Genomic DNA, 25,130 nt, shown 5'->3' on the forward strand with positions numbered 1-25,130 from the left:
TGGTGGCCATGGATGGAAGAGAAGGAAAGAAGAAGCAGGAAGGAAGTTGTCTTCTGTGATCTCTGACCTTACACTGAGCTAGTGTAGATATATGGGATGGAATACTTTGGTCAATTTTGCTGTCCATCTAGTCCACTCCTCCTTATGGGAGAGCTACAGATCCGATTATTCTGCTTTGGTAGCCTCTGAGACTGCAGATTCAACAAGTAGAGCAAAGTGATGTTGGCATCTCAGCAGTAACATAAACATTCCAGCATTATCAGTCCACTAGCTGGAAAACTTGCTGCTAGTTAAAAGAGAACTCTCTAAAGAAAAAAATATCAGTAAAAGGAAAATTGGCTTCATCCTGTCTCCAACCCGGAAAAAAGGATATAAAAATTTTCCCCTGTTCTTTGTTTTGCCCTGACTTTATTACTGCCTCTTTGTTCTTTCTCTCACTACCACTGCCACTACACTAACACAGAGGAGTAGTTCCTTGATTTTCTTTTTAAAAATGTCCTCCATACATAATGTTCTGAAAAGTAATCTATGTGCCTGCCTCATAACTGTCTTGTTCTAATACTTTGTTCTTTGGAGGTACTTGTAGTACCTTTCTCCCTTTTCAGTCCTCTGCTTTTTTTTCCAGCTGTGAGGAATTCAAAACCTTTTTTTTTCCTGTGATCCCTCTTGAAACACGAATACATGAAGAGAGAAACATCTTTATTCGGTCTCCTTTTATTTTGTTCTCTCTTCCTCTCTCATAGGCCATCAGTCCTACATTGCCATTCAACTTCCCTTTTATGAATTTTGTTCTTTCAGTTGGTATCCCTTTAACTGTTAATTGCTACCTCATCTTTGCTTGTAATTTCTATTTCCTCCTCCATTTTACATCATTATTTATTAACTTAATTTCTAATAGTGTCTTCTGGGTCTCTACCAGAAGAACAATCTGTATCAGCCATTCTTCTTTGGTCAAGATCTAGCTAATAAAGATTTTTAAATTATAGATCAAATATATTTGCATTCCTTAAAATAATTTTTCATTGATCTCGTAAACCATAATGTCCTCTCAAATACTCACTTTTTTAGTCTCATTTTTTAAATTTCAGAGCTATAAACTTGTAGGTCTCCATCCCATCTACACAATGATACTAGTATATGTAACAGGACGTGTTTAATGTAGAATTCCCCATTTTAACCATAGAATTATACTATAACAAACATAATTCACCCCCCAAAAAATGAGGGAAATACAGAAGGGCAGTAGTTCTGTTAATAATGTGGTAACACCAAGACTATCTAAGCAATGTGCCTTTGTGGGAAGCACTATAGTAAGGGAATAGAGCTCCTGATAAGTGTTGTGGGTCTGAACAAAACCTCTTCAATTGTCTTTGATAATTAACTGTGGCACAAAGCTTTACTGTTATAGTTCATTTCTGTAGCATCTCGGCTATTATCTTGGTTGTCTCATCACACTACTGACTGTCTTGATGTGAAATTAATGTCCTTTATCAACTGTATCAAAAAGTGCATAGCTCTGTCTTCCTCATTTTTCAGTTTCCTTTTTCTCTAATGGAGACAATTTTCATTTATTATGTCCTTCCTCTGTTGAAGCCTTTTATTTTCTGCATAGGAGGAAAGACAGTGGAAAGGAATTGAATGTTATTCTCAAAGTCAAAAGCAGCTAATACAATTATTTCCTATTTTTTTCATTGTATTTATGAAAAGTTCTTCTTTTCCATCTTCTGTAGTAGTTTGAATCTTGGTATCACTGTACAACTACCTTATAAAAGCTACTGTTTTCTGAAGACAAAGTCAAGTAGTTGCTTTAGCATAACACTTTGGGATATACAATAGAGTGAATTATGGTAAATTAAGGAAGTTTTAATGATAAAGCATTAATGCATATGTTTTATAAACAAAATACTGGTTAAACCTAACATTAAGTCATTGAAATATCTGTTTCACAAAGCTCTCCTGTTGTGTTAATAAAACTTAATTTTCATATTCTGCCATACAGGCAATCTTTTCAAATTTATGATAATTATTTTCTTTTTTCTTTCTTGATTTTGTGTGTGTGTGTGTTTTTTGCATACTGAAAGTGTTTTATTGCCTGTAGTCTCAGAAAGAGTATTTCTATTATTGTTTCCACAGGATACATTCTTTCCATCAAATAATGGAAATCCCTATGCCATTTTTACTAGATCTGTAAAAAGCACGTTTTTTCACATTTAACTGTGGAGTCTTTATATAACTAAACAATTTCTTGCTATTTTATCAGTTCCTAAGGATTCTTCACTGCAGCAAAAATTTCTTCTACTTTTACATGGTCATTTAAGGAACTTTCAGTGTTTGTGTAACAGCCCTCATGCTGACTGGCAAGTGGTGCCATTAAGTTGTTTAGTTGCAGCAGCAGGTTACTGTCTGTCTCCTTGATAAGTTAATTGATATTTTTCCCACAAGTTGTACCTTTTTTTTATCTGCTTATAAAAACTGTATGTCCTTTGTGGCTTTTCTTTTTTTTAGGTCACAGACATGAAAGTACACATATGTTTTTTTAAAAAAATATTTTCCAAGTATTAGATCACAGTGTTCACTCTGGCACAAAGTCCTTGACTTTATTGAACATTTTTCCTAGAAGTTGGTTCAAGAACCAGGGTTTATATCTGAAATTATTTCTTCCACAGTGCAAAAAGCTCAGTCTCACTGAGAGCTATAACTATGCTCTATTTTAAGGTTTATGAGAAGATCTTCCATATCTAAATACAAAAGGAAATAACATTTTCAATCAGTAAAAGCTCATTTCTGCTCATTTTCAGATAGCTTCAAAATGACATAACTAGTGTGGTGTATTTAATTTTCTGGTGTTGAAGTAATGCATAAGAAAAATATTCCCAAAAAATTCAAATTAGGAAATTAATTGAGGTACTGGACTCTTTTGGACTTCTTTCCAGGGTATTATAATGTGAAGTAGTCATAATTTCAGATAATCTGAAAGACAATATTAATGGTGTTCATAAATACAATTTTTACAAAAAGATGCCTATTTTTCTTCCTGTTTTTGATTTTTATCTTCTAATGAATATATCTAACAAAAAAAAAAAGATATTTTCTACAAAGGAAATGTGGATCAGTGATATAGTCACTAGAGTCAAAGTGTTGATTTCCTGGTCAAGTCACTATTTTCTAAGGTAGAATGAAACTAAAACATGATGTGTTGACTTGTTAGTGTGTTAAGAAAATTTTAAGAATTAGTTTCCTTAGGAAAATCCTGTGTTAGTTAAACTCCACTTTATTTTCACTTCTTTTACTGTTTTTTCAATATTGATCCATTTGAAATTTTAACAGTGCAGCAAAATATGGGAAGTCATGCATAAAGAATTGCATTTTCAACAGACATATTTTATTGAACTGCCTCATTAAACATTAAAAATTTGTCTTTAGAGAGTCAGACTGAAGTATTTCCTGTCAGCTTTTCTTTGATATATAACTTTACAAAATTTTAATTGTAAGCATACTTCAGAGACAAAAGACAAGATTTTGAAATAAAACTAGATTTTGATTTCCCAAATGAAATAATCCCTATTTTTGGTATCAGAAAAAGACTAAGTTTACAGAGTGATGTTTAAAGTGTACAGAGATAACTTTACTGCTCTGTATGAAGTGTTAGCTAAGAAAGCAGAATTCCCAATATGTAATCTCTAAACTGTAGCAGGTAATCATGTGGAATGGTAGTTGTACTCTGCATAAACAGAGCCTTCACTTTGGGGAAAAAGCTGTCTTTTATTGCCTAACTGGAATGTCAAAATGCTTTCATAGCAAAATTTTGTGTTTACAGTGACAGACACTTTCACACTGAGTTAGTGAGGAAAGTACAGAAGGTTTGCTTCTGGGTCCGATGTTCATATCTGTTCTGAGGTCTCTAGGGAAATTAGAGCCTTATTACTTGTTTTATATTCTTTTTTTCAGAATTGCTAACATTAAAAATCACAAGACAACTATACTGTATACTTTTCCATCTAAATCCTTCATTACACATAGCTCTACAGCAAAAACTGATGATACATCTGAATGGTACAAATCTATTTAAAATTGTGGGTTGTCTGTCATATTGATGAGGTGAATGATGCTGACTTTGAAAGAGTAACTGGAAAGTAAAGGTACCCTCCTTACCGTTTTTCTTGCAAGGCATTCTAAATTGCATCTTTCACAAGCTGCCTTTCCTCTGAGCTCAGCAAATCAGACAAGAGTTAGGCAAAAGGCCAGTATGAGTGTATCTTATAAGATGCTGAGTGTGCTTCTGTAATAAAGTGAGAAAGTTAAGCATCTGACTGGCTACACTGCAGTGAATGAGAGTTTGAGAAGTGAGGAAGGGGATTGAGTTAAAACTTGTGGTTCTAAGTGTTCTTTTAGATGGAAAGAGAAGACCTTGCCACTATTCAATGCCAAATTACTATTATCAGGTGTTTCCCAGGAGAGAGATGCAGATGTATTAGAGAATCATTGTAGTGAATTGTAAGATATAATAGCATTCCATTCATGCTAAAATGACCAGTTGCTTATGTGAGATACTACCTTTCACTAGTCTTGTTTCTTTGTCCTACATCAATGAGCAATTCTATCCCTTATCTTTCAAAATAAGAAAAGAAAGTCTCTGAAAAGTGAAAGTACCATGAAATCTGAGTATTTCTGGTATTTCCTTTTTCTGAAATAGTAAAAATCTGTTCATCCATTCCAAAACCTGCTGTCAGCAACTGTTTTTTGGAAGCAGTAAAATTTATAGACGAAAAGGTACAAAAATCGACCAGCATTCTGGGTAGCAGACCCTGGTAAGTGACTTAACTGTATCTATTGGATGGATATGTTTGGTTGTATGCAATTAGAAAGAATAAAATCAGTGTATATCATATGAGTTGTTAAACTTTAGTGATTCCCAAATACTCCAACATAAAAGAATGAAGCCATGAATAAAGGTGAAACAACAAATTAGTGTGGACAAGACTTCACGCTTGAGTGCAACAGACTTCACTAAAAGACAGAAAGGTTGCAGCTTTTCTATCTCAAGTTTGAAACTGTTGCCAAACTGGGCTACAGAACTATAGCATTGAAGTATTTAGGTAATATGACTGAATAGATTAGTAGAACATTTTAAGAAAATTATGCTAACTTTAATTCATATTTGTTTACCTTGCCATATAAACCCAAATACAGTAATTTAGTTAGTTTTACCATTAACTTCTGATTAACTATGAACAGACTACTAGCTCCAGCTTGGTTTTATTACAATATTCAAATTCAGATTCATTAAGGCATACTTAAATCTCCTGCGGGAATATGTTTTGTCTATAAGCCTGTACACCTTTGGGATATTCAGAGGTCACAAGACACTATATTTAAGTATTACAGACGTGTTTGCTGTGCCTTTTACTAAATCTTCAGTAGAGATACAAAAAACAAGTAAGTCATTCTGGCACAAATAAATAATGCTTTCTCAAACTGAAGAATCCAAATCTGCAAAGATTTACATGTTTGCTTTGCTGTTCTCTGAGACCCCATGATTTTTGGTATTTTTATTCTGAGTGTACACAGGGGGTGTGCACATCAACAAATATTCCTCTGCATGGAAACTCATATAAAAAATTAAACAGCTGCAGCTGAGGATCTAATGTCCACACTGTAAGTTTTTGGAAAGCTTTATTTCAGACTAGCTCTCGTCTGCTGTGGAACTAAATGCCCATTAGCAGGTAGAGAAAATCGCATGTGCTGCTGAAGTACATAATCTGGTTTAGTTTATCCAGAGGAATCTTTTCCATGAGGCAAATCAAAGTACAGTAAGTGGGGGAGATCAAGGTCTTCAATTCAAAAACATACTTCTCACAACTAAAAGGTGAAATTGAACAGCCAAAGAGTGGAGGTGGTGCCTCAGTGGTTAATTTGACTGAAAAACCTACTTTTATATGCAGAATTACATGAAAGCTGCCTGTTCTGTGGTTATTATTCCTGTGTTTTAATAGTGGACCAAAGGAGTCTGTAGAAATCAATGTCTGTGGAAGGCTAAACAAGTGGGATGAGGTCTGAAACTTTATTAAATTGTCAGTCTTTCTTTTACTGATTTCTTATGTGAGGCATTGATTGGGCAGTGATAGCAACAAATATTAATCATTACATGTCTTGAAAAATATGGTAAAATGTAAAATCTGTGCTGCATTGACGCATTATATCTTTCTGCAAAGTGTTACTTGTGATTTATCCCACTTACTGACATGCTAGAAATGGATATTTTATTTTTCTAATTGTATTTATTAGCAGAATACAAATATTTGTCTTTTGTACCCTTTATCTGTCTAGTTTGGATCCATCATTGGAATTCCAACAAGACTCTAGTAGTTATTTCATTTTCAGATCTTTGTTGACTTCTGATAGCTAGATTTTTTAATTCCCTTGGTATCTTTTATTGATTTGGGGTGTTTATGGAAATTGTTTTAAATATGTACATCAACTTTAATTTGGATTATGGATGAAGATAATCCTGAAGTCCTTATGAGTTGTTCAGAAGTCTGAGCAATATCCGTGTGGTTTCTTTATGTGTGAATGTGCATAAATATGCATGCTATGTAGTTACTATTTATGTTTATATATAATTATGTTACATATGCATATGGAGAGAGACAAAGTTTTTTTTCAAATAAGTATAAGTAATTCTCCCTTAAAATTATGATAGGATTATAACATATAAAGAAAATGCTATTAATCTCCCAACTGTAGAATGTGAGGAATGCAGAGGTTTCAAAAATGCATATAAAATATTTGTATTTGTCTGAAAATTGTATTTATGATTAATTGACTTGTTTTCCTGTAAATATAGGTACATCTGTTCTACAGGTGACAGCCACAGATGCAGATGATCCTACGTATGGAAACAGTGCCAGAGTGGTATACAGTATTCTTCAGGGACAGCCATATTTCTCTGTTGACCCTAAAACAGGTTGGTATTTTATATTTCTCTCAGTGTGATTTGGATAGTATATTGCAGTTAACCAAGTCTGGTAGATGAAATGTACAATGTACAAAATGCTGTTGCAAGGGAAATATTTTTTTTATTCCTATTGTAGCCTACTTCTCACTTTAACACTATAGAATTTAAGAGTCACAATGTTTTTCCGGGTACTAAATTGAGCCTACTTTGTACAGAATTAATTTTCCATGATGTCATAATGTGAGCCATTCAGCCAAACTGGAATAGCAATTTTTCGTGTTTTCAAGCCTCTGCTTAGGAAGTGACTAAAGTTTGGCTACTACATTATATTTTTAAGTGCTTTGTTTTGCCTGAAGGTTAGGCTTGAGAGGATCACTGAGTGAGTGCTTCAACTCATATACCTTAATCAATTAATATTATTCTTTTATTTTAAAACTGCAGTATTGCCATTTTACTGAGAATTTATACTATGATTCAAGAAGTAGAATGAGCTGAAATATTTATGCTTAAACTCAATGCATTGCCTTCTCCTTTTTTCCACAAAATGTAAATGATATGTAATCAATCTAAATTGGTTTATTTAAAGAGAGATATCTCTTTTGGGGATGGGATTACTAGTTTGGGATTTTATAACATTCGTAAATATTAATATGCCAGCATATTTTTAGTATGTACTTGTACTCCTTACAAATGAGGAAATATAATTAAAGAAAATACTTTTTTTCAACTTAATTTTGTAACTGTTTTTCCCTATCTATGCAAAGCTTTAATAATGAAAGAATGAAATATAGTGATCCCTACACTTACCTGTAGGGAAGAGTAATAATATTTTAAAAGTGCTGAGGTTATTTAAGTGTAGTGTAAATAGTTTTCATTTTAATGTGTTTACATTTAAGACTTCTTTATTATGTGTATTAATCTCCTTTGAATTTGGAAACATACACTCGCTTTATTACAAAATAAACATATTCCTGCCATCTCAGCAAGCTTTTGAGTAGGAAGCTAGACTTGGTGACCCTCAGAAGTTTCTCTCAACCTAAATTATAAATTTATTAGCTCACATTAGAAAGGCCCAAGAGTGTAAAGCCTGGCAGGATCATGTTGAAGGACTATATAAGGCACTGGGCAACAAACTTGATGCAAACCTCTTAATACATACTGTGTTTCGGGAATGAATGCTGGCACACTCATTACCCAGCCATGTGTGAGTGCCATCTGGCAGAGTACTGGCTGGCAGAGGCTAGAACCACTCTGGGGTACATGATAACAACTAAAAGGTATGGAAAATCAGTGGTAAAGTGCTCAGGCTCTCTCTGTCCTTGATTTACTTAGAAACACAACTCTACTGTACATTTCTACTTCTGTTTTGGCACTTAAAGGCAATGACCTATATATTTTTTTTATATATAATGGTGTGAAATTTGTAGTCTGGAACTCCAGTCAGCAAAGAATCACTATGGATGTTCTCAGTGTCAAGTCTGTATTACAAAATAAAATAGCATTGTTATATCACTGTTTCTATGTTATAAAGAAAGCAGATAGGTCATTCTTCACTGCTAAAGGCTACCCTCTTGAATCCTGGAGCCTGGAGGTAAGAAATAAGATCTGGAGAGAGGAGTATTTTCACTTGGTAGAGGAGGATCAGGTTAGTGATCATTTAGCCAATCTGGACATCCATAAATCCACGGGTCCTGATGGGATGCATTCACGAGTTCTGAGAGAGCTGGCAGATGTTATTGCTAGACCACTCTCCACCATCTTTGAGAGGTCATGGAGAACAGGAGAGGTGCCTGAGGACTGGAGGAGGGCTAACAACACTTCAGTCTTCAAAAAGAATGACCCAGGGTACTATAGGCCAGTTAGTCTCACCTCCATTCCTGGTAAAGTGTTGGAAAAAATCATTCTGGACATCATCACAAAACAAGTGAAAGCAAAGAATGTAACTGGGAGAAGTCAGCAAGGATTCACCAAGGGGAAATCATGCTTGACCAATCTGCTAGCCTTCTATGACCTCATAATTGTCTGGCTAGGTGAGGGGAGAGCAGTGGATGTTATCTACCTTAACTTCAGCAAGGCTTTTGATACTCCCATAACATTATCATTAGGAAACTCAGGAAGAGTGGGCTTGATGAGTGGACAGTGAGGTGGACTGAGAGCTGGCTGTGTGACAGAACTCAGAGGGTTGTGATCAATGGAGCGGGATTAAGGTGGGGCGCTGTAGCCAGCAGTGTCCCCCAGGGGTCAATACTTAGTTTGGTCTTGTTTAACATATTGATCAATGACCTGGACAGAGTGTAAGTTTGCTGATGATACAAACTGGGAGGGGCACCTGACACTCTAAAGGGCTGTGCTGCTAGCCAGCATGACCTTGACAGGCTGCAGAGGGCAACTGTAGGGTCCTACACCTGGGGAAAAAGAACCCCATGCATCAATATAGGTTAGGGGTGGTGGACCTACTGGAAAGCGGTTCTGAGAAGAAGGATCTGGAAGTCCTGGTAGACAGCAAATTATCCATGAGCCAACAATGCCCTTGCTGCTAAGAAAGCAAATGGAATCCTGGGGTACCTAAGGAAGAGTGTGGACAGTAGGTAGGGGGAGGTCATTCTCCCTGTCTGCTCTGCCCTGGTGAGGCCACATCTGCAATATTGCATCCAGATCTGGTCTTCCAAGTTCAAGAGAGACAGGGATTTACTAGAGAGTCCAGCAGAGGACACCAAAGATGATTGGAGGATTGGAGCATCTCATAAGGAAAGGCTGAGAGAGCTGGGGCTCCTTAGTCTGGAGAGGAGAAGGCTGAGGGGAGACCTTATTAATTCCTATAAGTATCTAAAGGGTGGGTGCAAGGAGGGTGGAGCCAGACTCTTTACAGCACAAAGGGTGATGGGCACAAGCTGGAACATCGGAAGTTCCACTTAAATATGAGGAAAAACTTCTTTACTATGAGGGTAACAGAGCACTGGAACAGGCTGCCCAGGGACATTGTGGAGTCCCCATCTGGAGATACTCAAGACCTGCCTGGATGCAGTCCTGAGTAATGTGCTCTAGGCAATCCTGCTTTAGTGGGGGAGTTGTACTAGATGATCTCTAGAGACGCCTTCCAAGTCCGACAATTCTGTGATTCTGTGAAATTTTTTGACAGGGAGTTAATAACACTTAATGAACTTAAACTGTTTTTAATATGTATACAGAATATGAAAATTATTCTGATACCTTAGTCTATTGAAATGAAAAAAGACTAAATACCTAATAAGGTAAGTAAACAGTGAAAAAACTGGAGAAAGCTTTTTGATTTGATAAGTTGTCTTTTTGTAATTCCAGAATAGCAGTTAATTTTATTTGGCATGATGTAACGGGAAGAAGTAGAACATTGAAAATTATGGAGAAGTCTTGAAGAATAGTGTGTTTCTCTATGAAATTTCCCATTGAATTCCTGGGGTTTAAGACACACGTCTTATAAAAACATCACTCGGCTGAATTTGCAAACGTTTCTGTGACCTATTTTTCTTGAGGCTTGAATTGTTCAATTCCATCTTAATTTTATTTTATGTGGAAGATTTCTGAATTTATACTGACCTGCACAAACTTACATTACAAGAAAATATGGCTAAAACAGGGAAAAGAGAAAGGTCCCAACATTAATGACTGAATGTAATGTTTATGAAGCATAAGAATCCTTCAGTAAAGCTTCTTGGAGGTATCAGATGCAGACACCACACTGTTCCTAGCTCTAGTATGAACAGTTGTCTTAAGAAGTCTTCTGCTTCTAGCTTACTGTTGCCTTAACTTGGTATTAAACAAATTGGTACCTGAAGACTTTAAAATTATGGATTTTTAGGAGCTTAGTTTAGAATAGTTTAAATAGGATTTTAGAATTCATACATCTAAAATAGAATAGTGGTTCCCCTTCATGCTGAGAAAGCTACTGCCTACAGGGGTATGGGGCACATTCTGGGTTGCAAGGAAAAACATTATGGTATAGTACTATTATTATTTTTATTTTTTTTTTCTGGAGTGTTTAGACAAAGAAACACAGGCAGGAAAGTGAGGGATTGAGACAGAGAGAAAAAAAGACATAAAAATAGAGGGATAAGAGGATAAAAGGGGCTAGTCCTGTGTAAACAGGCTCTTCCTCAGCACCATTGTCTAGTTGTGCTCTGTTCTTGATCAACACAGTCTGTCCTGTATCTGTTTATGCTCCACTTCTAACTACTTTCCTGTGTAAAGGGACTCTGTCGGTATGCCTGTATGTCTGCAGGTTTAAGGGCCTGCATCTGTAGACGGAGCATGGGTCTGAAGGTCCCATGTGTCTGTGGAGCCAGCAAATGAGAATACAGAGTGTGTTTGTACTGCATAGGTGTGAGTGTTAATATGGGCTCACTATTGAGTATCAGGTTGAAGTAGCCCGGGAGTCAGATGAGTGGCCTGAGTGCCAGGAGTCCATGTAGCTAAAAGTCTGGGCCAGATACTGGAGAGATTAGAGGGTTCACAAGTCAACTGTAGTAGGCATCCATAGGTTCAAACTGACTCTGGGAGTGACTCCATGGTCTGTGGGTTGACTGAAAGGCCTGTTTTTTTTATCTGTGTGTCTTTGGGCTTGAAGCAAGTGAAGACCAAGGAGCCAGGAGCCAGGTCCTGGTTAGCCTGGGTGTTAAAGCCAAGTAATCAGAGCCCATGATGTCTGTGTGGGAGTGTCAGCAGGCATGCAAGGGAGGCTGGAGAGTCCACAGCCAGTTACCCGATACTCTTAGTGTCTAAGGTGTGTTACTGGGGGGATCCAAGGTGTGCTGGGGTGGGTGGGGATGTGTGAGTGTGTCTGCCAGTGCCAGCAGCTGGGCAGACTGGGGATCCAGGTGCCAGCTACTGGATAGACTCAGTGTCTAAGGTAAGTTAAAGGAAGAATCCATCTCGAGTACACGTGTATTTCCAACTGAATAGTCCTTCCTCCTGATCAACTAGAAGCTGATTGTGCCTATGTGTTTGAGTACTGACTGTTTATATGAGTGTGTTTTCCACTGTATGCATGGTTGTGTGTGTGCTCCTAAGAAGAACCTCACTACAGTATCTGAATCACAGATTAAAAACAGGCACCTGCAACCTCACCTCCATCAGGCTACCAAAATTAGCAGCTCATAACAATCTTTAGTTTTTCAGGTGATTGTCTCTAGTGCCTGTGTTTTGTTTTTGTTTCTGTAGAAATTTGCAGCAACTATGTTGTTATGACTGTGAATGTCAAAAATACTGTTCATGCATAAAACAATGTATAAGATTTTCAAACCCTTTGAATGTGAATGGAAGTGTTTTGTATTTGTGCTTATATATTACTTTTAGGAATTAGCTGTGGGATGTAATAGTAATTAGCTTTGTAATTAGTAATTAGCCGTGATAGTCTGTATTGCCTTCTGCTTGCTTTCCTCCCCAATTGCAGCAAAATATTCCACCGTATTTGTATAAATAAGTATGTATTAATAATGCTGATGAAAGAGAAAGAGGTCAATGTCTAGACACTAGGTGTATTTGCAAAGATTATGTGTATATGATTATATGATCTTTTAAAACAGTTTGTTTGGGGAACCCTAGAATAGAAACAGATCAAGATCAAGACCAACCTTCAACCCTACAGTGCCATGTTCACCCCTAAACCATATTCCTAAGTACCACATCTGTATGATTTCTAAACACATCCAGGGTAGTGACTCAACCACCTCTCTGGGCAGCCTGTTCCAATGCCTGGCAACCCTTCCAGAGGAAAAAATAATTCCTGATGTCCAGCCTAAACCTCCCCTGGCTTTAGGCCATTCCCTCTTGTCCTATCACTATTTACTTGTGAAAAGAAACCAGCACATACCTCTCTACAACGTCCCTTCAGGTAGTTGTAGAGAATGTTAAGGTGTCCCCTCAGCCTCCTTTTCTTTAGACTAAACAGACCCAGTTCCCTCAGCTGCTCTTCATAAGACTTGTTCTCTAGGCCTTTCACTGGCCTTCTCTGAACCCGCTCCAGCACCTCGATGTCTTTTTTATATTGAAGTGCCCAAAACTGAACCCAGTACTTGAGGTGTGGGGGATTGCTTCCCTAGAGTCACTGATCCTTTTAGAGTACCATTAACCTTACTGGAAAAAAAAACAAAACCAAACAAATAATAAAAATAAGTTGTCAGTGAAGAGTAAACCAAATGATTTATTAATATACCTAATATTTTTATATGATTCCCACTCCCCAGAGAAACTGAAACATCTTTTGAAATGCCCCAAAATACATGAAAACATTTCCTCGGAGTTTGACTTAAAATTTAATATCCACCTTTCAAAAAATATGAAGTCGTTTGATCCATGAACTTTATGTAGGATTTATCCCTGCTTGTTCTTTGCTTATGTCAAGTGTGGCTCATAAAACAGCAGCAGTTAACATTTGACTGTTAATCCAGTCCCAGAAGGTCATTTTTTCCTGGGGAAACCTCAAATTAGACTGTGTTGGGTTTTTTTGTTGTTTTGTTTTTCCTGCTATAGCAGCTCACTTTCAGTTGCCAAATGCTTCGGGAATGAAAATGAAACTGTAGTCCAATTCTACTGCTTAAATAGTAAACTCATTTCTGGAGGATGTTAGCTACACACAGCTTTTCACAGATGCATCAATCTTTCTGAACAGAACATACAGAGTGAATTAATCTGTGCAGCATTTGTCTTTTCAGATCAGCAGTTGTGGTTGTAACTGTGATGAAACAAGAAATAAAAGCCTCATTCATTGCAGTTTTGAATTGAAATGTAGACATTAGTGGACTGAGAGAGAAACACAGTTATCATTTAATTGAATGTGAAAAAAAAATAGGTATTTGTCTTTATTTGCATTTCTAATGATCTCTTGTTACAGTAGTAGTATTATAATGTGCTCAGTCATGTATCAGCTTGTTTGGACTTTTTTACATTGAGATATTAAATAGTAAAGAAGTATATATATTTATTTATTTATTGAAGAACGTCACTGCAAATTAACACAGTCTAATTATGAAGTGTGAGAAGACTGTCAATCTCCTGCTTTCTGTCTTCATGATAGTAGGAGCAATGGTTTCAAGCATCCCTATAAGAAATAATCTGTTTACTAGTTATCTGGTTTGGTTCTTGACTAAGAGCACAATGCAAATAGTAAACATAGACAATGGCTGCATAGATGTTTCCATATAGAAAGTGATAAGGTCTTCTATATAGAGATGTGCCTCATAAACACCAAATGAGCAATCCCTGAAGTTCAGGGGTGTAATTTTAAGGTTGTATGCGTATAAAGTTATTCACGGATTTAGTACTGCTAAATAAATAGTAATGTTTTTAAACAACTGTTGATTAATGAAATCTGTTAAAATTAATCTCTTTTGGTACTGATGTAATAATTATGAATTTAATGGATTAAGCTCTACTTCATTTCCTTATTTAACAGAAAAAATCTTAAAGTTGTATAAAGAGGAATTGTATAGACATTCCAGTACAAAAAGGAAGAGCACCCATTGCATGCTTTAATAGAATAGTCTATGATAGTATCCCAGATAAGAATCTACTGTGCTAATTGGCATAAAGTTAGGATATTTCATTACTCTGTCTGCCATACACAGGAAGTCATACTAGTTAGTAAAATAATTTCAGAAATCAAATACTGACACTTACTTGAATAAACCTCATTATTTTTTTTATATGAAGAATTTTGGGGGTTTTTGGGTTGAAATATCTTAGCGACATCTGCTTAAAATAAGCATGTTTAATTGGGTTAATGATCTCCTGCTGATATGTAGGCTTGTTCATACTAGAGTGGTAACTGAAAATGTAGTCTTACATTTAACTCTCTTTGCTTCATGCTGAGGGATTCCAATATCATTTTAATGACCTTAGGGGCTATAGAAGTATCTAACATAAATTGAATGCTTCTACTCTAAAGGAATACTATATGACATCCCCCTAATTCTACAGTTAAGACACCACAGCTGATGCCCAGGTTCCTGTAGAGTGGGCTCTTAAACTGTTGTTACTCAATAATTAAATCTTATAAAACAGTAAGGGTGTTTGCATTAATCATACAATTTTGCTAATGCCACATTCTGTTTGAGTTAGGTAAGAAAATAAATGTCGTGAACCTTTAAAACTTTTTTGCACTTTGACGCTATCCGATAGTCACGTACGTGGAGACTGCGATCTCGCCAGGACAAAACAAGGATAATACAATATCGAGTGCACAAACAGGCTTTTATTTAGGTACAGATCAGCTAGTAAGAGTTATAGCTATATATTTGTCATAAGCTTCTAATAGATACGATAGCTAACCATAAACTACAAATCAGAAAGGTCAGGAAAGGAAATAAAGAGATAAAGGAAAGTCACCACCCAGAGCTTCACCAGCATCCTGTTGGTCTCGTAGTAGAAGCAGAGTGGTGGTCTGAACTTAGCAGGCAGCTTGAGACTGGTGCTCTTCTCCTTTATATAGTTAATTCCTGGGATTTGCCACAGCAGTTAACCAATCATTGTTCCATGTTTGCAGTGAAAATTCTTTATCACCTCCTGCATTTCTCTGGTCCAGTTATTTGTATAGACTTAAAAGTCTTTTCTGCCAGGTTGGTGATTTACATGAAAACACTGTCTGAGCCTCTTGATTAATTCCAGGTCTGGTTATCGTGGATGTCCTTGCTCAGTGCTAGTTGTGCCACCAATTGTGTGCCTCTTTTGTCTGCAATCTCAGCACATCCCACGCTAAACTCTCTAGTTCATCTTCCGCACCTGCCACATTGCAGAGGGTCTTGCCTTTATTAGTTGAGTAAAACTGGTTCCGTGGGTTGCCAAGACGTTTCTGTGTTAAACACTGCTTATGTCTTGGATGTATCAAGACAAACACCAGACACCGTAAGTGTCTGAATACACTATTTATCTCTTGGATACAAGCCCCGTGTATCCCAAATGTCACACACTTACATGGCAGACCACTCATTTATAGTTCCTAGTAGAAATTCCAACTTAATTATGTGTGTTTTGTTTCTACTTAGTATCAAGATGAGAGGTCACAGTGAAGAATCAGTCTGAAAGCTGAATTATTTAGATTAGTGATACATCTTGCTAACAATGTATAGAATTAAAATAAATTTATTTTGTGCTTACATAGATATTGTAATTTTATCTTGAATCTGTAAGAATCTGTATTGCATATTAAGGTTTTAATGTTTGTTTTCCCTCAAGGAATTTCTAAAATTATGTAATAGAAATTACATCTCTAGCATATATCATTGACAAAGTCTACAGTTTGATGTCAAGAGAACAACTAGAAATTCAAACTCAATGTGTGAAAGAGTCTTTTGTATTTCTAATTCTACCAGGTACCGTACAATGCACTACTTCATTCCTGAAGGACCAGAAATATACGCGCCATCTAAAAATATTGTCATGAACACTTCTTTGAGAGTGTAATCTGCCTGCTTTCAGCAATGAGTAATGTAAATATTGCAATGTCCTTTGCTTTGAATTTCAAGTAAATATTGGACTTCCTACACCTACAATTTTCACACTTTTAAGACCAACTCTGAACAATTGACTCAATTCTCACAGTTTTCTTGTGTGTTCGAAATATTTATATACTCTTACAGTTTTCCTTAGAATTATTCAAAGAATAATTTAAGCCATCACATGTTCAGACAGAGAAATATGAGCAGCTGAACAATCTACCATTGCTTTTAATTATGAGAAAAGTGTTCTATTCCAAGTGTCTGTAAGATGTCAGTTTTTCTGGAAAGGCATTACTTCTATGAACAGGTGTTACTCTCTGTGTCATTGAACATTTCACAAGGTATACACGAACCATTAATTATAAGTTTCTTGTTTTGAAAGTGGGAGGGCCAATGTTCCATCCAAAGTGTAGAAATTACATGTGTGATAAAATGTTTAACTTCAGGGAAAGGGAAGATTTCACCCTAAAGCCACAAATATGTAACTGTAGTTTAAGCTCAACTGGGATGAGAGCCAGGATACCGACTCAAAAGATTAATGCACTACACTCTTTAAAGACTCTGCCCCTAAGGACCAGTCCACATGTTAGGAATACTTTTACAGATCAGTCTTTATTGTTGTGGAATTAAGCAGTGACTTTATTGCCTGCAATTGTGTTAACAGATATCCTTCTCCTAGACAATAGATTACTACTGGTATCTCTAGTTCTACAAAAAAGAATTACTGGGCCATTTTTTTTGTTTGTTTGGTTTTTTCTGTTTACTTTTTTTTTTTTTTTTTGGCTGGGGGACTGAAATGAAGAAAACCATTATTTGAACTTTGTAGAGGTGCCCTAATTCATATGAAGCTCTGCTTCTTGTCTACATTCCCTTTTCAAATTTAATTTTCCCTTTCAAATGCTGTTGTGGGTATTTGTATTATTGAGGGTAATAATTTCAGAAATGCAGTTAAAGAGTGGCAATGAAACTTTGCAGTGGCATTGAGAATAAATGCTGAGGTACTATTCCAAGAGCTATGTTATCTGCCAGTTTGTTAATGCTAACGTGCCTGCTTATGATTGGAGACACACTGGTTGTATGTTTATTAAATGCCTTAATTCCTTGTGTCTCTATTTTTATTTTTTTATCTTTTTTTACAAATATATTGTGTTAATAATACTGTTGCTTTAATAATAACTTTGAGTAAGTTCACAATTTTTGCCTTTCATATTTGAGAAATTATGTTTCATTCACACTGGATGTGGGGGAAAGACCAGTAGTGGCAGACTTGTGAAATGGATTTTAGGCATATAGAATTAGTTGAGGATACTGTTTATTTTAGTAGTTGCATATAAACACAGATTTTTATAATACACCCAAATCCCGTGATTTTAAAAACACAGGTACTCTCAGAATTAATGCATAGCCTACACAATATATATTAGATTAATAAATATGCATGCATCTGGTTTTCCATCAGTCTTAATCTTTTAGAACAATGAATACATTTTAAGTTACAATCTGAGAAAAAGTGACTGATAACATAGAATCATTGAATCATAGAATGGCTTGTGTTTGAAGGGACCTTAATGATCATCTCGTTCCAACCCTGCTGCCACAGGCAGGGATGCCTTCCACTAGACCAGGTTGCTCAAAGTCTCATCCAACCTGGCCTTGAACACTGCCAGGGATGAGGCATTCACAATTTCCCTGGGCAACTGAAGAGTTTCTTCCTAATGTCTAACCTAAATCTCCCCTCTTCCAGTTCCCCCTTGTCCTACCACTACATGCCCTTGTAAAAAGTCCTCCCTCGGATTTCCCGTTAGGCCTCTTCAGGTACTGGAAGACTGCTATAAGTTCTCCCCAGAGCCTTCTGTTCTCCAGGCTGAACAGCCCCAACTCTCTCCCCCCATCTTTATATGAGAGGTGCTCCAGCCCTCTGATCATCTTTGTGGCCATCTTCTGTACTTGCTCCAACAGGTCCATGTCCTTCCTGTTTTGGGGACTCGAGAACTGGACACATTACTCTAGGTGTGGTCTCATGAAAGCAAGTAGAGGGGGAGAAGCACCTCCCTTGACCTGCTGGCCATGCTTCTGTTGTTGCAGCCAAGTACACAGTTGGCTTTCTGGGCTGCAAGTGCACATTACTTGGTCATGTTGAGCTTCTCATCAACAAACACCCCCAAGTTCTTCTCCTCAGGACTCTTCGCAATGCATTCCCTACTCAACCTGTGTTTGTGCTTGGGATTACCCTGACCCAGGTGCAGGACCTTATGCTTGGCCTTATTAAACTGCATGAAGTCGGCATGGGCCCACCTCTCACACCTGTCAAGGTCCCTCTGGGTGGCCTCCCTTCCCTCCAGCGTGTGGACTATACCATACAGTTTGGTGTCATCAGCAAACTTGCTGAGGGTGCACTTAATCCTGTTGTCCATGTCGCCGACAAAGATGTTAAATAACAGTGGTCCAAACAACCCTTGAGGAACGCCACTCATCACACGTCTCCATGTGGACACCCAGCCATTGATTGCAACTCTTTGGGTGTGACCAGTCAGCCAGTTTCTTATCTAACGAGTGGACCATCTGTCAAATTCATGTCTTGTCATTTTGGAGACCAGGATGTTGTGTGGAACAGTGTCAGATGTTTTACACAAGTCCAGGTGGATGACATCAGTTTCTCTCCCCTTGTCCACTGATGTTGTGACTCCATCATAAAAAAAAAACAAACAAAATTTGTCAGGTGCAATTTGCCCCTAGTGAAACCAGGCTGGTTTCTACCAACCACCTCCACAGCTTCTATGTGCCTGTAGTTCCGAGTCTTCCTTTTTTCCCTTTTTGAAAGTGGAGGTTATGTTCCCCCTTTTCCAGTCAGTGAGCACTTCACCAGACTGCCATGACTACTTGAATGTGAAAAAGTGGCTTTGCAACTTTTTTTTACAGGACTTTGTACTCATGTACAATGGTCCTTCTGGTTACATAAGCCTCTGTTTAATTAAATAGATTAGATTCGGTTCAAGTGTGATACTGCGGTCAAAGGAATCTCAGTGGTGTTGACAATATATGTTAGCAACTGTATCTTTTGGTTCTTAAAACATTGATATGAAGTAGTATACAATCTTTTGGAAATGGCCCCAAAAATTTGCTTCTTACCTCAAATTTGTGTAGTGTAGCATATTCTGCAAGAGTTTCAGAGTGCTCTAGTAAAACAATAGCTGCAAGGTATACTAAGGAAATAAAAATAATACAGTGCATTACCAAATGCTATAAGCTGTATCTGCAAATTATTTTTTTGTAATTGCTGTCATGACAAGTGATTAATTATAGATAGATAAATTGCTAATGTAAAAATCTCATCCCTAGACTATGAAAAAAGGTAAAAAAAAAAAATTGGAAAAATATTTTTTTCTGAATGTGGTAGACTACTGTTGCACTACAATTTTTATAATCTTAACATAGTTATACATTAAAGTACAGAAAGAAGTTGTTTCATGTTCAATATATAAATTTGTTTAAGATACTCTATACTTGTGCAGCTGATCTCCTACTAAGTCAGGAAACTAACAGCAAATGCAATGTAATATGAAGTGCATGTGGAGTACAATTCAATGTGGCTTGTGTAACTGTTTTTAAAATATTGTTTCTTGACATACTTTAGGATATTCATCTTTCCTGTAAATTGTATCTTTTGACTTCTCCTCGGGTAGAACCTTCTTTTTTCCTGGTAGTATTTCCATGACAAAGATAAAAAAAAATCTGGACTGCTGAAACAAATGCAGAAAATGTACATAAAAACAACATCTCATAATTTTAAAAGCTTTTGGAACATCAATTTCTGGAGTTCCTCCTTTTGAGAGAAGAGTAGATACAATTTTTCCAAAGATAATGAAATCCGTATTTCAAAACCCGCCTGTGTGATGTACTATGGGTGACCCTGCCTGGCAGGGGGGTTGGACTAGATGATTTTTCAAGGTCCCTTCCAACCTCTAAGATTCTGTGATTCTGTGATTCTGTGATGCATTAATTGAAGTACTCACTGGTACAAACATAGAGGAAAATATTTTTTTATTACCACAGTTATGACTCAGGAGAATATCCAGCCAGACGTTTTTTCAGTATTTGCAGCTTTTGTGGTACTTTTAAAAGCTGGCCCATGATGTTGGCTGCGCTGCAAACTGCCTGTGGCTCAAGAGGATATCTTGTATTGATATAGTTAGCTCAATTCACTTTGTATCTCGGGCCTTCTCCAGGGCATGCTCAATTTACTTGTACAGAAGGACACTACAGCATATTGTAACCCTCAGGTGTCCTCTGCCTGTATACATGCTTCCTGTCCTCAAAAGCAAGCAGGGTCTGAGGGCAGTTGAGCCATCTTGTGCACTTCTGTGACTTGTGAAGGGAGCAGTCAGCCTTTGAACTGGTATTCCCTGCAGCTGTGGGCTCCTGTGGACATGATCTGTTTGGAGACCCTGTCTAGTACACAGTGAACAGAATAGAAAAAGGCTTTATTGGCATTTCTCTTTTTTTTGGCTAGTCAAAACAGAAAGAGATAGATGTGTTTGATGATCTTAAAAGTCTTTTCCAACATAAATGATTCTATGATTCTGTGTTAGCTTTTCTTTGTGCTGTCCAGTTTCTTTTAACATGTTGAATGGTAAGTAAATCTGGAGATTACTAGTCCTTATATTCATAGCAAAAAAGGAGCTCCTATCTGGTGGCAATCATCTTGGCGCCTGTGCGACATTGTAATGGCATCTGGTTTCATAGGAAGGATTTCTTATTTTACACTCCTGTCATAGAGATTTAATTTTACGTGCACAGAAATATGTGTCTAATTGTATTACTGTTCTGAGACAATGGTTTAGTGGAGTACAGTGGACCATAACACAATCCAGATTATAATATGACGGCATCGTTACTTTTTCGTTCCCCAGCAATGAGCTACTTTACTGACTTAGAGATAATACAAGTCAGTTTTAGAAAATCTGATTAAAGTCTGCTCATGTCAAAGATAATCTGGTTTTGCAATTTGGTGAAGTTTGCATTAAGCTTCTGAAGTCTAACCATTCAGTACTGAAACAGCACAGGATCTAACTGTACTTTCTTGTTTTTATGTAAGGCTTTGTTTTCTTTGTTTCAGGGTGTCATTTTTTGCTACTAGAAAGACCAACAGATGGAAAAAAACAACCAAACAAGTCTATTTGAAGTAGAAAGGAATTAAAAAAAAAAAAAAAATATTGTGTTGATTTGTTTTTTTTCCCAACCTATTTAAAAATACCGCAATAACATATTTAAAGCATCATTATAGAGTACTTTTTATCACTGTTATGGTTTTAACTGAAAAGAACTGATTACTGCTGAAGATACTTAGAATAACTGTCTTACAAGTCATGGTGAAAAACTAAATCTTAGTTGTTTTTCTGAATCAAGATGAAAATGTCAGTAATGTGTTTAGAAGGTATGAAGTTTCAATTAGGAAATAACAAAATGAAGCACCTCTGATTCAAGATCAAACATCTGACTTGCAAGAGTCACTGTTCAGATTGGTATTACGCTGTTTTTTGGATAGTTTAGTGTAAGTTAAGGGATTCCTGTCTGGTGGAAAAGTGAGAAGGAAAAGGTGCTCAACCACCTGCCTATGGTTAAAAAACACCATAAAAAACCCTTGTATATGAGGAAACTGCATTTATCTTTGAAAAACCCTTTCCACTAAAAATTTTCAACTAAACTCATATTTTTTTTCTTTTGTATATTGGTTTCGCTACTTGTCAATTTAGACAACCACTTTCCATATATATGGATCTTCTATGCTCCATGCTTTAGTAACTGTTTATGAAGTACTATGTAATAATCTTATTTTGCTATTCTGCTTGTTGGAAATGTGGATGTAATACTGAGAATACAACATTCGTGGTAATACGTTAAAAGTTAGAAATTGCATTTGGTGGGTGGTAGGTTAGATTGCTGATAATTCACTAAATTAATTATGCAGATTACAAATTCTACTAACTGGAAGAAAATATCAGCTTTCAGAACTTTGGGTTTTCTAAATGTATTCTGGGCAGAGCTGACAACAGTCCCTATGAGTAACAGTCTCCATTGTAAGGCATAGAGACTTTGCTAGATTTTATTATTTAAGCTGAAATTATCTATTATGCAACTGTTGTTATGTCTCCTGATTATATGAGATCAGCAAAAGAAGTTTGTAATAATGTGGCCAGTGATGGTAATGATTTATTATTTTTTTTTAATTAATTTTTTCATTTTGTAACAATATCTGGTTTGAAACAGAAGCGTGGCAATTGGTAAGAAGTTATAATGGCCCCTGAGGAATACCACTTGTCACTTACCTCCACTTGGACACTGAACCATTGACCACAACTCTGGGTGCAGCCATCCAACCAATCCCTTATCCATCAAGTGGTCCATCTGTCAAATCTGTGCCTTGTCAGTTTGGAGACTATGATGTCATGTAGGACAGTGTCAAACCTTTGCACAAATCCAGGTAGATAACATCAGTTGCTCTGCCATTATCCACCAGCTCTGTAGCCTTGTCAGAGAAGGCCACTGAATTGGTTAGGCGTGATTTGCCCTTAGTGAAGCTATAGTAGCTGTCACCAATCACCACCATATTTTCGATGTATCTTAGCAGACTTTCCAGGAGGATATCTTCCATGATTTTGCCAGGCACAGCAGTGAAATTGGCCGGCCTGTAGTTAACCAGATCCTTCTTTCCCAGTTTTTTAAAAATAGGGGCTATGTTCCCTTTTTTCCAGTTGGCAGGAACCAGAGTGCCATGACTTCTCAAATATGATGGACAGAAGCTTAGCAACTGTGTCTGCCAGGTACCTCAGGACCCGTGTATAGAGATCTCATCAGGTCCCACAGACCTGTGCACTGTCAGATTCTTTATGTAGTCACCCTCTTGTACTCCTTCAGTGGGGGGTACTTTGTTCTCCTCTCTGTTTTCACCTTCAGTGGTCTTTGTAATGAGGCTGGAGCACTTGCCAGAGAAGACTGAAGCAAAGAAGTCATTGAGGACCTCAGCCTTCTCAATATCCTGAGTAGCTAAGTCTCAGATTTCCTTCAGGAGAGGGCCTACATTTTCCTTGTTTGTCCTTTTATCCCCAACATACCTATAGAAGCTTTTCTTATTTCTCTTTACATCCCTGGCAAGATTTAATTCCATCTGGGATCTGATTCCTAACCTGGTGCCTAGCTGCTCAAACAACCAAACAATTGATGTAATTTTGCCACATTCATAATAAAAAGTTAAGAAAGTTAATATTAGATTTACAAAGCTGCCAGTAGAAGACGATGATTTCATAATCTTTTTTTTATTTAATAGGCAACTACGTTAGAGATGGAGTTTGCCATTATTCATTAGTTGGGATGTTTGGGCCTGTACTTCCTGCATGAAGAATGCCTTAAGTTTATTATTACTTAACTGCACCTTCTGTTTACAAAAATGGAATCTGTAAAGATTATTTTGGCCAGAAATGAAGGAAAATTTTCTGCATTGTAATATTTTGTTTAAGATATTATAAAATATTTTATTTTGATACCTGCAGAAAGAAAGTGTTAAAATCCATTTTGAAATTTATCTAAAAGTTGACTTACTAAAGTTTATTTGCTGTTTAAATTGCTTTAACAGGATGAAGAAGCATGGCATCTTCAAGTTTCTCCAGTTACGCATCTTGATTTTTTTTTTTTTTTTCTCTTTTTAATCTACAACATGTCTTTTTCCTTTGCTCCAGGTTTAACCATTTCTTAGAGTCAGTTACAGGCATCTGTATTCATTCAAACACTTCTTTAACACCATTATTTATTATTGTGAAAACATTGTTATATTGCCATGATAAAAACTGAAATTGTGATTATCTTTGGTAGAATAATAATGTTTTCAATTTATATGGCCATTTTGAATGCGTAGGTTCCAATGTCATCAGCACTGCTTTAAGATCCTTTTATACTGCTCTTTGTAGGGCTTGCTTTCTTATTTTTATACCTTTCTTATTTTAGACTGTACCAGTGTGGAGTGCCACATGTCAAAAAAAGGAAGGTGAGAGAGAATAGTTGAGCAGGAAACCTGTCCTCATTCTGTAACTTTTTATTATTATTACAGTGGGTATGTGCCATATTTCTTATATACAGAAAGACTAGCCAATCCTCTAGTATTAATTAAATTTATAGTATTTGCATTTAAAATGAACAGTTTGATGGAAATTTTTAAATTATGGAAAAAGCTCTGAAATGTGTGGTGAGGTATTACTAATTTGATATTTACCACAACAATAATACAGCAAATTGGAATGTATTTTTTTTACAGAATTTAAAAAAAAAAAAAAAAAAAAAAAAAAAAAAAAAAAGCAACTGTGACACAGAACTGCAAATTTACTTCTTGTTAAAGCCTTCTGTCTGATTTTTTTTGGGAACTGCATTTGCTTTATATCCTTAATGGATATTTTTTTCCAATGCGTAACACTTGTCATTTTTCAGACCATTACTCCTTTAAAATGTATCCCTGTATCTTCTGAAAAGACTCTCCTCAGGTTGAACACATAAAACAAAAACAGGTGAGAGGGAGTGCAAGTATGGGTATGAAGTCTGCTGACGGAAAAACAGAACTGCTGTGGACAGTCAAAGGAAGAAGGCAGGGTGCAAACTATAAAGATTAAAATACTAGGGAGGAGAGGGGACTCTAAGGTTATTTCCATTCACATTATCTTCAT

At 36.6% G+C, this 25,130-nt stretch overlaps 1 protein-coding gene across 4 annotated transcripts in view; it reads left to right on the plus strand.

Annotated features, from left to right (window-relative positions):
- LOC127380455 (cadherin-18) overlaps nucleotides 1-25,130 on the plus strand; it is a 265,704-nt gene that overhangs the window by 131,517 nt on the left and 109,057 nt on the right. For all 4 annotated transcript variants that reach the window (XM_051609377.1, XM_051609379.1, XM_051609380.1 and 1 more), the window contains exon 6: nucleotides 6,845-6,964. In XM_051609377.1, the coding sequence (XP_051465337.1) occupies nucleotides 6,845-6,964 (120 nt within the window). The remainder of the gene's footprint in view (nucleotides 1-6,844; nucleotides 6,965-25,130) is intronic.

This window comes from Apus apus, chromosome 2 (assembly GCF_020740795.1).
Source record: "Apus apus isolate bApuApu2 chromosome 2, bApuApu2.pri.cur, whole genome shotgun sequence".
Taxonomy (NCBI): domain Eukaryota; kingdom Metazoa; phylum Chordata; class Aves; order Apodiformes; family Apodidae; genus Apus; species Apus apus.